We start from the raw sequence: 15,246 nt of genomic DNA, 5'->3' as shown, positions 1-15,246 counted from the left end.
AGCAAATAGTATGGGAATTCCTATACGTCTAAGCAAATAGCATGGTAATTCCTATACGTGTAAGCAAATAGCATGGTAATTCCTATGTGTCTAAACAAATAGCATGGTAATTCCTATACGTCTAAGTAAATCCATAGGTGCATGCTCTGTAAAGGTGTCAAGGAACGTAATTCACCAAAATAGCAAAGGAAGGAACATAAAGTTTGAATCCATAAGTACATGCTCTGGAAAGGTGCCAAGGAACGTAATCCACCCAAATAGCACAGGAAGGAACATAAGGCAAGCAAATCCATAAGTACATGCTCTGGAAAGGTGCCAAGGAACGTAAAATAAGCAAATAGCACAGGAAGGAACATAGAGAGAGCAAAATGGTACTTAGTACTCTACTCATAACGCCCTGGTGATGTAGTGTTTTTCTTTATAATGTATCATTTTTGTCAAATTCCATTGTGTACTGTTTTAATTACTCAGACATTATAAATAATGCAGAATTATTCACATTGACCGTAAAATATATATTCCACTTATTGTCTAAGTTGAAAAGGGGAAAATCTCGACATTTCTGAAAACCATGCATTTCCTCAAGAAAACATCGTCTTCTATAAAATCAAGTATATGCGTGTTTTGCGTGTCTGCACATTGAAGAAACAGCTAAACTGTAGAAACCGGAAATTTTGTACAAGTAATTTTGCGACCATAATAGAAGTGGTGGACTACAGAAATATCGAAGCTTACCAGAAACAGACATAATTCAAGAAAATCAACTTTGAACAAGTCATGTTTTTAACAATAGACATGCCACATCGCAACTGTTGAGCTTCAATGGCACAGGCTGAGCATTTTACGTTGAGAAATTACACTAGATGGGTTCTTTGAATGCCGGTATCCCCATGTCTTAATTTCCCACGCGTAAAAACAAGGTTTTAGTCAAGGACCCACGATAAAGAAAGATCGCTAGAAAATAGCTACCAGCCTTCAATGAGCAAAAGAAGGTTGGAATATGGAATCTTGGAAAGAAAAAAACGCTGAAAACGAATATATGGGGATGCATTTAAAATTCCTTACGCCAATGGCAAAAAGGGCGTGTCTGCAGAAATAGGAAAAAAACAAGATTGAGTATATTTTTATTATGGGGAGCTTTTTTTAGCATTTTTTCTGGTGAAATATTTCTCCATGACTGCAATTTTAGATCCAATTCCACTAATGAGGGATTTCAAGAGTAGAGGGGGAGTATTATCTCTCCACTCTACTTTTAACATTTGCCTTGCCTTAATTTGTACTTGCAAGCATTAAAAATTTATGAGTTCTTCAACTGACCGACATTAGCGTGAAAAAGCTATACTCTATGAAATACCAGGTATTTTTGAAAGTTCTCTCCCATCCCCCCACCCTAGATCCCCCGATGTGACCCAGATCTTTCCATGCTCGGACACCCTCTTTGCGCTACACTTATGCACCTAGCGGAAATTTGCGGGAACGCTACCTAGCAATGCGATATCATTGCACGAACGTTAATGTCATCACTTTGTTGATAATCGAAGATGATATTCAGTGTGAAAAGGCGACCACGCTCGTTTAACCTTGTGCCGCTGGATCATACTGTTGAATCCACCATAAATCTTGGTTCGAAAAGAAATTCTGGTCTGGTTGGTGTTATAAATACCCAACTAGCAGTCGGAAAGGGGATTAATACCCTACCTTTTTTTGCCTCAATTTCCTTTGCTTTATATGACCTTATTAATATTAATGAAACACCAGAGTTTGATTATCCACATCACGAAGACAGCTAGAATTTTATTGAAAAGCAGATGATGCTTGTAAAAACGGCTGTGTCCATATTGCACTGTCACACAGACCCCTTTATTACTACTGAAAAAAACCTTATGAATGTGATAACCAATGAGCAGGCTAGTCCATCGGTTGTGATCTCCTTACTTGCAGCTGAGGACCAAGGACTTGAAGCCGCAGCCAAGTATGTTAAAGGGGATGAAAAATCCTTTTCAAAAGTTAAAGTAACCCCAATGGATGTTGCTTCAAGAAAAATGGGATCAAAAACAAATGCCGTTGGACAAAGCGCAGTTTTTTCAGAGCTTATGACAGTGAAGACAATCCTGTATGGAATAGATTCCAGCACTAACAGTGGACTGAAACAGCTTAAAAATAATCTAAGCTTTGAACTCTTTTCATATGCTCCTTCAATTTTTGAGCTCAGAGATTCTACGTTGGCGCTTCGAAATGGTGTCAAGTCTCCCGTGCAAGACTTTCTAAGAGAGGCCAGTAGCTTGTGGGAATGGCCTGAAAATCTCAACTTCAAAGAGGAATGTTGCTTATATGGGCGTGAAGTCTTTGTTATCGACTTCATGCTACTGGTTTGCCAAAAGCCACCAGCTGAACATGAAACCATCGAAATATGTTCAAAGGGATACCTGAAGCAGCAAGTGAAATTCATATCTTAGGTGACAAGTATGACGGACTGTTTGGTCACATTGATCCAAATGATGGCAGTATATCTGTGAAGAACTGCAGTAGGAGTCACCAGTTATGTGGCCGCTGCTCGACAGTCTACTCCTTCTCGACGAGCTCAAAATTGGAAACTGGACAAATATTGTTGCAAATACAAAGAGCAAAGTAAATTTGATGAAAGTAATTTATGAAACATGGAGAGCAAAGGAATTTGACTATATAAACAGCTTAATTACTGCCGACAACTTGTATTTGGGGTTGTCTCGAGGATTTGAAGACAGGATGAGAGCTGTATGTTTAAGTCATGATGTTGATTCGCTCAGTTTCGAAGAATTTCTGTGTAGCACACACGAGGAAGCGGACAGCAGAATGGCTTTGCGTCTTGCCTTTTGCTTCAAAAATGGCTTTGAAAAGGTGACTGTTTGTGTTAATGATATTGATGTAGTTGTGATACTAGTGAACCAATTCCCTCAGCTCCTTAACATTTTTCCTGGGAAGAATTTTATGCCTCGACTCCTTGAAGTTTCCGAATTATTATGTCTCCATTGATCTTTTGTTCCGGAGAGCAGAGAAGAAAATATTGAATTCCCTGGGGATCATTTACTCCATCTCGGGGTGTGACACATTCGTTACTTTTTAAAAAGTAACGAATGACACATTCGTTACACATTCGGTACGTAAAGTTTCTTAGCGTCCGCCAAAAAGAGCGATCTGTACATGGAGATTCAGTGTGCAATACAGAAGTTGAAAGAGGAAACCTTCGTGGAAGCCAGTATGTTCTCCTTTCAGGATGTTGCAAAAAAAACTGATAATCAGCGCTTATGGAATGGATCCTAATCAGTTTTCCCTCAGTGATTTACGAGTATACTTGTACCCTCGTAAGAAGGAGCTGAAAGCATTGCCTCCTACAGAGGGGGCGCTTGTGGAACATTGTAAGTGTTCTTACTACCGGTTTGCAATCTGGACAGCCTCATTGATTGGAAGACCATGTCTGCCAATCCCTTTGAATTATGGATGATAATTTTCTGGGCAAGATGTTGTTCCTGTTGTTTCGAGTGCTTCCTCGCTTTCGTCGGATAATCACAACTCTTTTGGGAGTGTAGCAAAAAGTGCACCAAGAACTGTAAATACCTTCCTCGGTTTTGTGATGTTTTGTGTGCTTGTGCCGGAAAGTGTGATAATTCGCCCGAGTATGACGTATTCATAATTTGTAGTCATTTTTTAAGATTTTTTTTTCTTTCCTTTTTTTTTCATCGAAAGCTCTATTTCTGCAGCCATTTTTTTTTTTTTTTTTTTTTGACATACTGCTGACGAGGCTAGGATTCAATATCTGCGCACTTTAATTTATTCTAAGTTGCTTCTGCTTTGACACCATTAAAAGAGGGTAGTTGCAAAGGTGTTGTCACCTTCCTATGCAGCTCCAATTGCTCTGTTCCTCCTACTTTGAACATAACTCTAATGCAAATACAGGAAAGTTGGTTTCTGGTGTCACCACTTAGGTTTGTTTTAATAATGTGGAGTTAGAAAGCTACATCTGATTGTGCTCATCATTTTTTCTTTTCTCTCTCGTTACCTTATTCTGTTTTACATTCTAAGTTCTAACGTCTCATCTAGGTCGAAAAACAGAATACGACCGTTTTTTAGCACTAAGATCTTACATCTAAGATCTTTCATCTTTCTGCAAAGATTATCGTTTTTTCAATTCATCGTTGTTCTAAGATCTTACAGCTTACTGATGTTAGCAAAAAGCGTGAAGGACGTCATATTTCTACCATATAGAACAATGATAAGAGAACTGTGATGATATACTCATCATTGTTCTCAGACCGCTGATCAGAGCAGAATTATGAAAGACGTTTGCATAAAAACGACAAAAGATATAGTTCAAAGATTTCACTTTTAAGCGTTTTCTGGCAAAAGATGTAATATCTTAGCACACTGATGAGTGAAAAAACTGCCCTAATATAAGCAGAAGACGTCATCGATTATGCAAATTAGGTGATAAATTAGGTATTCCTTAGCAAGAAAACTAAGATTTGATGAGTCCAGCTTTCAAAGAACTTACTTTCTATTACTAGGAAAATTTGTGATCAATGTGGTATAGGTATTGCTCTGAAAAGTTTTAACTCACCTGAAATGGCGCTTAAAATGTATAAAGGGGCCGAGTTTTAACCTACGCTCGTTACAAGCAATTAAGACCCCACTGAGGCATTTGCAGATATAACCAAGGCCATCTTAAGCACACATTAGGGATTTATAATCCTATCACCTGCCTTGGTAAAACCAGGGGTATAATCTGAAGCACATATATGGTATTTATAACCCATCTCGGTCCACTACTTTATTTAGATCGTTAATTCTTTTATATACTTCCGTTGCAGCTGGTATAACAGCAAATTAGCAGGACATGGTCTTACAAGACGGTGCTCCCTTTTTTTTTCTTTTTTATTGTATGAGGTCTGGTGTATTCAAGCTCTAAGACAAAAATGAACAGATAGGGTAATTATTATTTGGTTTTATTAGCTGGTATCAGTCGGGTAAAACTATAATAATTATCAACGCTAGTTCCTATGAACTTATTGATGGTGCCATACGAATTGCTGTAAAAATATGTCATTCCTTTTGTTGTACCAACGTCTGTGATTTTTCGTTGAAAAGTGTATTTCCGACTGAAGTAAAAACAAGTTCATTTTCTGCAAAGCTGGTTGGACTAAGTCAAGGAAGTGACTAGGAAGGAGTTAAGAGGCTTAAGTTAAGGAAGGGGTTAAGGGGCCTATGTCAAGGAAGGCTAAGGAAGGGGTTGTAAAAAAAATTGGAAAAATATATACACATCTTAAGCTTTAGGTGTTTGTCGAAGTAATGAAGACTAGAGAACTTTCCAAGTTATATCCAATTTATAATGATGAAAAATTTTAATCCCAGAGCCTTCTGATCACTTGAAAGGTACCCTGCTACTGTATCGTGGGACTACGCTCAAAGAACATGGAATCCAGACATGTAGTTAAGCGCCCCAATGTTATATAACACAATGTTATTATCTACTTCTGGGATATCAAATGTAACAATATTAAGTTCCCTGTTGTGATCTTTTTTCTCAGCTCTGATTGTGGAAATAATGCTAATAATAACTCTCAGTTTAATTCAATTTTGTCTTTCACAATGAATTGAGAGAGTTTTAACAAAAGACCTTGTGTAACATAACCATGCTGAGGTTTCTTGTTTGTTCTTACATTATTTAGAATGGTGATTATTTTCCTACGTCGGTGAATTCTAAACGGGCTCCTAATTCACTATGTTATAGATCATGCATCAGTAAGTCATTTGTTTTCATTCTGAGCAATCAGCAAGCCAATAAAACCTAACTTCCAAGTCAGTGAAAATACAACACTGCCAATTACATCTATTTCAGGTGATGCTTGATCGACGGCTAGGACAAGATGACTCGAGAGGTCTTGGCCAGGGCGTCACTGACAATATCAAATTCACGCCTTTAAGATTTCGATTACTTTTTGAAAAAAGAAAAAAAGACTGCCCCTCATCTCCTACAGAGGGCATGGATAGTTACCCGTCAATTGCCTCCCATTTAATGGCACATTCCCTCTTTTATCCACTCTTAAAGATGTTTCACGAAGATGTATTGTCGAGGACGATTGCTGAACACGCTATTAGTCGAATGAAAATGGAATTGGCACCTTCGCAAAGTGACTTAGCTTGTGATATACACCTTGTTCATCTCCGAACATGTAAGTGAATACTCTTTTCTCTGCTTGTCTTCTTCGAAAGTGTATTCTTTCCTTTGCATTTCATATTTGAAAACATTATTAGAGCAGGTGTGGGTGGTCATTGGCGCCAATTCACAAAAGTTAAGGGGGGAATGTATCGTCCAAAATATGAGGGGGGGACTAAATTTATTTTCTAAAATCTAGGGGGAATACATTTTTCATTCTTTCAATTTTTTCAATGAAAATACCAAAGAAAAAAGGTTTTTTTCAGGGGAAATGCCTAATGAATGAATTTTTTTTAAATAAGGTGTATATAGGCGGCCAGAAGTCACCCCTGCTCCCCCAAATTGACGTCACTGAATATGATTCAGCACACCAACTGCTTTTTGAGTTTTTTACATCTTTTTGTGGGATTGTATTGAAGTTTTTTTGCTTGTTTTTTCGCCAAGCTTTCGTGTTTTGTTTGATTGTAAAAACGAAGTATGTCACTCTTAGACACCTTCGCATAGTTTGACTCCTGGCCTTGGAATCTAACCCATTTTTAAATTCAAATATTACAATCAATGAATGTACTGGGACCTTTCACACCTTCATCAGTATCTTGGCGTGCGCGGAAGGGGCACTGGGGAACGTGTCTTCTATGTTTCAGGTGACCTAGAAAATTACCACAATAATTTTAATCAGAAAATTTAATAGAAATTAGGACTTAATCGGCCCCCTCCCCCCCCCCCCAAAAAAAAATGAAAATGAAGTCCGCGTAAACACCTGTTTTAATTCGTGCGCAATGACGCACTGTTGTTTTTCTTTTACTTATATATCTGTCAACAAGGTAAAACTTTCGATTGTTATATTCACAATATCTTCCTCAATTCCTCAAATCGAAAATTTCTGTACGTGAAGTTTGAAACAAAAATAATGATAAACTTAAAAATTGGTTTCTGTATTAAACTACAAATCAAGACGTGGGTTCTTAGATGCAACATGTAAATAGTCTATATATTGTAAGAGAACAAAAGAGTATACAAGCAAAACAACCACTAAATACAAAAGATTAATTGAAATATAAGACAAAAAACAATAGAAGCCAGAATGTTCATTATTATTAAATATCTAATTTTTAATATCCAATTAAATTTAATTGAAATTTTTAATTTAATTAAAATAAAATTAAATATCAAATAGGCAGTAGACTATCGCACTCGTTTTTTGTATATTTGATGTTATTACTTGTAGGTCAAATTTATCACGTATTTATCAATTTGTATTATTTTCTAGCTACTACCCTAGGAAATTCTAAAGAAAAGGAAATAATAGAGCCTTCTGGCTTTGATTGTTTAATATCCAATTTAATTTAATTAAAATTTTTAATTTAATTAAAAGAAAATTAAATATCAAATAGGCAGTAGACTATCGTACTCGTTTTTTATATATTTGATGTTATTACTTGTAGGTCAATTTTATCACGTATTTGTCAATTTATATTATTTTCTAGCTACTACCCTAAGAAATTCTAAAGAAAAGGAAATAATAGAGCCTTCTGAGAAAGTGGCACTCACGGTTCATCGACTTGGCTTTGACTGTTGCTTTAAACCTTTTGGAGCTAAATGTGTGACGACAGGAGGAAAGGTGAGTCATCTAAATGTTTATTAGTGTTCGTAGTAAGCCCTTGATTATCCGAAGGATTTAGTGTTACGGCCAGGGGCGTCACTAATCATAATATTCAGTGGGAGGGGCAATATTTTACTGACTTCCTTTATTTCATCTACAATTAACATAATGTCCCTTTCTTTCGCAACATATATTGGTAAACCTGGGTACAACAGTGCAACATATATTGCCGTTCGACGCCATTAGGGCCCAGTGGAGAAAGCTCCGCTTAATACGGTAACTAAGAACTTATCAGATAAGGTTTTAATTTGCGAAAAATTGTCTATCACAAACCCGAACTTTAAGTGCACAAAAAGTGCACTAAATTCGAACTTTAGTGTCAAAAATACAAAATAAACAAACAAATATTGGTCTAGATTTTTTTTTCTAAAAGTCTAAAAGGTTGTAAAAAAAACCGGTGTCAAAACAGTAAAAAATGTCCAAACAGTAAAGGACTTGAAGAATTAAAAAAGGGATAAATGAAACTAAAAAAAAAAAACACTCAAGGACAATTTAGTCTTGCACTAAAAACTAACAAAACACAATTTTAATTTTAAAAATACAGGCGACTCTCGCTAACTCGAAAATCACAGGAACGCAATTTCTCTTTGCGTTAGTTACGTATAGTTCGATTTATGTATAGTTCGATTTATGTCTGGTTCGATTTATGTATAGTTCGAGTTATAGAGTTTATTCAGCATAAAATTTGACTTATAAAGGTAATGAGTTATAGAGGTAAGCCAAATGAAAATTCGAGTAACAGAGGTACAAAATTGCTAAATTTACTCCCTACAGACACTACAAAGTTAAAAACAACTTTATTAGTGTACTTGACATATCAAGAATTTACTTTCAAATGTAATGACTTTACTTTTAAATGTCAATAATAAATTTAGTTTGCTAAAACATAGACACCTGAACATTTAACAGTATCGGATACAAAAATATTTTAAACAAAATTAATACATATCAAAGCTTACACGTTGCAACCAGCATACCGGGATTTTGACTAACAGAGGTCCATTGGAAAAATTTCTAGATACAGAGGTGAACTTCGACTTGTGGAGGTAAAGTGAATTTTAAATGAAGACTTATCTACTGAGTTTCGAGTCACAGAGGTATTTTTCGGGGCAATTTGACTTACAGAGGTAAAATATAACCGCAAAATTATTTCGAGTTATGCATGGCTTTTTCTTCGACTTAGGCAGGTTTTTCAAAGGGGATTAAAATTAATTCGAGATATCGAGGATTTTAAGTTATCGAGAGTTGACTGTTACTAAATTAGTAAATTAATCATTAAAGAGTTGTAAGGTTAAAAAAGGAAGACGGAGGGGGGGGAGGTTCTTATGTATTTTACATGCTTACTATGCAGGGGACGAAATTCCTATATCTTTTGGTAGACAGTTTTGTTTGGGGTAAGAAAGGAAATTTTTGCTGAAGCAGAACGGGGGAGACGAGGTCAAAAGGGGAAAATTGACTAGGAAAAAGGTAATTTATCCGTGGGTTATGGAGAGTGTTGTTGACGAAACGCAAGGAAATTTGTTTTCTCCTTTCTTTGGGGGTAACCAGATTGGCTCTTCTAAGAAGGGAGATATAAGGGACTTTACCCTCATTAAAATACTTCCTAGGCACCTTTTTTGGGCTACCTCTATTCTTTCTGACAATTCATTGGTAATACCAGGATGCCAAATAGGACAGGCATGCTCCAGGGTTGAACGTACAAAGGTAAATTATCAAACAATGGTATTCAGGAGATTCAAGTTTTGTAAGGAGTTTAAAGAAGGAAAATGTCGTATTTGCGTGGTTTAAAGTATCATTAACATTATGATCTTATTTTAAGTCGCTTCAGACGGTAATACCCAGTAATTTCATAGTATTAACTGACATTTCGGGGGATTGGGTAGGTAAAAGAAGGGGGAGTCTTAAGGAAATTAATTTTTCATATTATTGATTTTAAAGGGTCGATTGTTTTATCTTTAGTATCAGCTTCATATGATATTTTTTTGAGGATATCCATTCGGCTACTTTTTAGATTTTTGAAACAAGCATCTAAGAATGTTAGATCATCAACAAATTTCTATCTATCAGACAAGTCGACACTAAGGTTATTTATCATTGCGAGAAAGTTGGAAGTAGAAGTGACCCTAGTACTCCGAACCCCACACCAAATATGGGCATAGAATACTGACAGGGCTCCAAATATGGGCATAGAGTCATTAGGGAGAACACGTGGTTAATGGGGTCAATGACCTCTTTTTCCAAGGTCGATTTATTTGGTGTTTCTATGTGTAATAACTCCGGAACGAAGGTTGCACATGCGCATTGAATTCTAACGGGAACAATGTTATTGATCTAGGACTCGAGAGGGAAGTGAATTTCCGAGAACTTGATTGCTTAATCAAAGTGTGTCAACAACAACAACATCGACCTTGATATTTGCTGAGAGCGTGCACTTACAACAACAACAACATCGACCTTGGAACACCTGTGCTGTCGACCTCAATTCACCTATCGTGAATCAATAATTCCCCTTAGAAACAACAAATTAATCCCCCTTTCTTGACAGATCAATCAACCAATGACATCATCTGTCAGACTTTAAAAATTTTCGCATAGAAACGATTCTCCAGGAATAAATCCAAGTCAAGAATGTCTTTGCCTCGGAAACAACTCTTTTGGTCGAACTCCAAAGGATATTAATAGCCAAAGGCCATGGAAACAATTCTCCAAGAAACATCTTAGCGATGAGTTGTTTTAGCGCGGGAATCAGGTTTCTTATTAATTTGAAATGCATTAGCGTAGAGATGCCAAAAACAAAAGGAACACGTTGAATTACGTTTAGGGATTATTTGGGCGAAACTGTTTTAGACAGGTTAAGGAACTATTTCGGCGAAACAGTTAGAGACATTTTAAAAGATGATTTTTGAAGAGATTTTAGAAGAGAATTTAATGGTGAAACTCTGTGGTCGTTATAATACACAAGTTTCATTTGAACAATGTTGTGAGGTCCTCTAACCCAACCCCAAAGGGTTCCAATCCTCTTACCCCAACCCCGAAGGAAGCCCCCGGTCCTCCAAGGCCCCCCCAGCTCCCAAAGGGCCACCGGCGCCCCCCAAGGCCCACCCAGACCCCCAAAGGCCATCCCCGGGCCCCCCAAAGGCCATTCGAGCTCCCAAAGGACCAATGGGGTCCCAAAGGCCCTCCACCGGCCCCCAAATGCCCCCCAGGCCCCCAACTGTCCCCCCGGACCCCCAAAGGCCCTCCCTGTGCCCCAAAGGCCCTCCCGGTGCCCCAAAGGCCCTCCCCCGGCCCCCAAAGGTCCCCCGGACCAGAGAAGCGCCGCCGGGATGCGCCGTGGGCCAGGAAAGCGCCGCAGGATGCGCCGCAGGGATGCGCCACAGGGGTGCGCCGCAGGTCAGGAAAGCGCCGCAGGGGATGCGCCGCAGGAAAGCGCCGCAGGGAAAAAAAAAGTAAACTAAAAGTAAAAATTTTGAAATGTTATCCCCCAAACGCCCTCCTCAGACCCCCAAAGGCCCCCCCGCGGTCCCCAAAGGTTCCCCCGATCCCCCACAGGACCACCGGCCCTCAAGGGACCCATAGACCCACAAAGGCTCTCGCCGAGCACCCGTCTGTCATTGAGGTGTGTTGTCTGAAACCTATGATTTGGGATGTGTAGTTTGCTACTTCAGACTTTTCTGAGCTAAGGTTTCATAGTATTTCCTAGGTGAATGTTGTCTGAAACCAATAGTTTGGGATGAGTAGTTTGCTATTTCAGGCTTTTATGAGCTAGGTTTCTTAGCCTTTCGTTGGTGTGTGTTGACTGAAACTTATGATTTGGGATATGTAGTTTGCTATGTTTGACTTTTCTGAGTTGGATTTCGTAGTCTTTCATAGGTGTGTGGTGTCTGAAACCTATGATTTGGGATGTGTAGTTTGCTATTTTCGACTTTTCTGAGCTGGATTTCTTAGCCTTTCATAGGTATGCGTTGTCATAAAATTATGATTTGGGATGTATAGTTTGCTATTTCAGGCTTTTCTGAGCTAAGGTTTTCTAGTGTTTCGTTGGTGAATGTTGTCTGAAACCAATAGTTTGGGATGAGTAGTTTGCTATTTTTGACTTTTCTGAGCTAGGTTTCTTAGTCTTTCGTTGGTGTGTGTTGACTGAAACCGATTTTTTGGGATTTCTAGTTTGCTATTTTTGACTTTTCTGAGCTTGATTTCTTAGTCTTTCATAGGTGTGTGTTGTCTGAAACCTATGATTTGGGGTGGTTTGATTGCTACTTTTGACCTTTCTGAGCTGGATTTCTTAGCCTTTCATAGGTGTTTGTTGTCTGAAACCTATAGTTTGGGATGACTAGTTTTCTATTTTTGACTTTTCTGAGCTAGGTTTCTTAGCCGTTCATAGGTGAGTGTTGTCTGAAACCTATGATTTGGGATATGTAATTTCCTATTTCCGACTTTTCATAACCGGATTTCTTAGTCTTTCGTAGGTGTGTGGTGTCTGAAACCTATGATTTGGGATGTTTGGGTTGCTATTTTTTTGACTTTTCTGAGCTGGATTTCTTAGCCATTCGTAGGTGTGTGTTGACTGAAACCTATGATTTGGGGTGGTTAATTTGCTATTTTTGACTTTTCTGAGCTAGATTTCTTAGCCTATCATATGTGTGTCCTTTCAGAAAATTATGATTTGGGAGGTGTAGTTTGCTTTTTGGACTTTTCAGAGCTAGGATTCTTAGTCACTCATAGGTGTTTGTTGTCTGAAACTTCGTGTTTGGGATGAGTAGTTGACTATTTCAGACTTTTCTGAGCTAAGGTTTCTTAGTATTTCGTAGGTGAATGCTGTCTGAAACTTATGATTTGGGATATGTAAATTACTATTTTTGACTTTTCTTAGTTAGATTTCTTAGTCTTTCATAGGTGTGTAGTGTCTGAAACCTATGATTCGGGACGTGTAGTTTGCTATTTTCGACTTTTCTGAGCTAGGTTTCTTAGCCTTTCATAGGTATGTGTTGCCAGAACATTATGATTTGGGATGTTTAGTTTGCTATTTCAGGCTTTTCTGAGCTTAGGTTTTCTAGTATTTCGTAGGTGATTGTTGTCTGAAACCAATAGTTTGGGATGAGTAGTTTGCTATTTTTGACTTTTCTGAGCTAGGTTTCTTAGTCTTTCGTTGGTGTGTGTTGCCTGAAACCTATGATTTGGGATATGTGGTTTGCTACTTTGGACTTTTCTGAGCAATGTTTTTTAGTCTTTCTTAGGTGTTTGCTGCCCGAAACCTATGATTTGGGATGGGTGGTTTGCTATTTTTGACTTTTCTGAGCTAGATTTCTTAGCCTTTCATAGGTGTTTGTTGTCTGAAACCTATAGTTTGGGATGACTAGTTTGATATTTTTGACTTTTCTGAGCTAGGTTTCTTAGCCGTTCATAGGTGAGTGTTGTCTGAAACCTATGATTTGGGATATGTAATTTGCTATTTCTGACTTTTCATAACCGGATTTCGTAGTCTTTCGTAGGTGTGTGATGTCTGAAACCTATGATTTGGGGGTGTGTGGGTTGCTATTTTTTTACTTTTCTGAGCAGGATTTCATAGCCATTCGTAGGTGTGTGTTGACTGAAACATATGATTTGGGATGGTTAATTTGCTATTTTTGACTTTTCTGAGCTAGATTTCTTAGCCTTTCATAGGTGTGTCCTTTCAGAAAATTATGATTTGGGAGGTCTAGTTTGCTTTTTGGACTTTTCAGAGCTAGGATTCTTAGTCACTCATAGGTGTTTGTTGTCTGAAACTTCGAGTTTGGGATGAGTAGTTGGCTATTTCAGACTTTTCTGAGCTAAGGTTTCTTAGTATTTCGTAGGTGAATGCTGTCTGAAACTTATGATTTGGGATATAGTATTTCGTAGTTTAATGCTGTCTGAAACTTATGATATGGGATATGTAAATTACTATTTCGGGCTTTTCTGAGTTGGATTTATTAGTCTTTCATAGGTGTGTTATGTCTGAAACCTATGATTTGGGATGTGTAGTTTGCTATTTTCGACTTTTCTGAGCTAGGTTTCTTAGCCTTTCATAGGTCTGTGTTGTCAGAAAATTATGATTTGGGATAAGTAGTTTGCTATTTTTGACTTTTCTGAGCTAGGTTTCTTAGTCTTTCGTTGGTGTGCGTTGACTGAAACCGATGATTTGGGATATGTAGTTTGCTATTTTTGACTTTTCTGAGCTGGATTTCTTAGTCTTTCATAGGAGTGTGTTGTCTGAAACCTATGATTTGGGATATGTAGTTTGCTACTTTTGACTTTTCTGAGCTGGATTTATTAACCTTTCATAGGTGTGTGTTGACTGAAACCTATGATTGGGATGTGTTGTTTGATATAATGGAATTTTCTTTGATAGTTTTATTAGCCTTTCATTGGTTTTTGTTGTCATAAAATTATGATTTGGGATGTGTATTTTTCTATTTTAACTTTTAAGAGCTATGATTCTTATTCAGTCATAGGCGTTTGTTGTCTGAAACTTCTAGTTTGGGATGAGTAGTTTCGCTATTTCAGGCTTTTCTGAGCTAAGGTTTATTAGTCTTTAAGATGTGAATGATGTCTAAAAACTATGATTTGTTATTTGTAAATTAATTTTTATTGATTTTCTGAGTGTTATTTATTATTCTTTCATATGTTTTTGTTGTCTGAAAACTATGATTTGTGATGGGTGGATTGCTGCTTTTGACTTTTCTGAGCTGAATTTTTTAGCCTTTCATAGGTGTTTGTTGTCTGAAACCTATAGTTTGGGATGACTAGTTTGCTATTTTTGACTTTTCTGAGCTAGGTTTCTTAGCCGTTCATAGGTGAGTCTTGTCAGAAAAATATGATTTGGGATATGTAAATTACTATTTCGGGATTTTCTAAGCTAGGTTTCTTAGTCTTTCGTTGGTGTGTGTTGACTGAAACCTATGATTTGTGATGGGTGGAGTGCTACTTTTGACTTTTCTGAGCTGGATTTCTTAGCCTGTCATAGGTGTTTGTTGTCTGAAACCTATAGTTTGGGATGACTAGTTTGCTATTTTTGACTTTTCTGAGCTAGATTTCTTAGCCTTTCATAGGTGTGTCCTTTCAGAAAATTATGATGTGGGATATGTAAATTACTATTTCGGGCTTTTCTGAGTTGGATTTCTTAGTCTTTCATAGGTATGTGTTGTCTGAAACCTATGATTTGGGATGTGTGGGTTGCTATTTTTTTACTTTTCCGAGCTGGATTTCTTAGCCGTTCATAGGTGAGTGCTGTCTGAAACTTATGATTTGGGATGGCTAATTTGCTATTTCCGGCTTTTATTAGCTAGGTTTCATAGCCTTTCATAGGTGTATGTTGTCAGAAAATTACGATTTGGGATGTGTAGTTTGCTATTTGAACTTTTTAGAGCTAGGA

The 15,246-nt window shown here is 37.6% G+C and overlaps 1 protein-coding gene across 1 annotated transcript in view; it reads left to right on the top strand.

Annotated features, from left to right (window-relative positions):
- LOC148942908 (alpha-mannosidase 2-like) overlaps positions 1-15,246 on the top strand; it is a 322,023-nt gene that overhangs the window by 276,313 nt on the left and 30,464 nt on the right. Inside the window, exons 17-18 of the mRNA XM_089102392.1 lie at positions 5,873-6,206; positions 7,678-7,811. Coding sequence (XP_088958518.1) covers positions 5,873-6,206; positions 7,678-7,811 — 468 coding nt within the window. The remainder of the gene's footprint in view (positions 1-5,872; positions 6,207-7,677; positions 7,812-15,246) is intronic.

This window comes from Artemia sp. Qi Xiang Cuo, chromosome 16 (genome assembly GCF_049724085.1).
Source record: "Artemia sp. Qi Xiang Cuo chromosome 16, ASM4972408v1, whole genome shotgun sequence".
NCBI classification, from domain to species: Eukaryota; Metazoa; Arthropoda; class Branchiopoda; order Anostraca; family Artemiidae; genus Artemia; species Artemia sp. Qi Xiang Cuo.
Note: the sequence above shows the minus strand (reverse complement) of the source record. Positions and strands in the feature narration are given on the sequence as shown.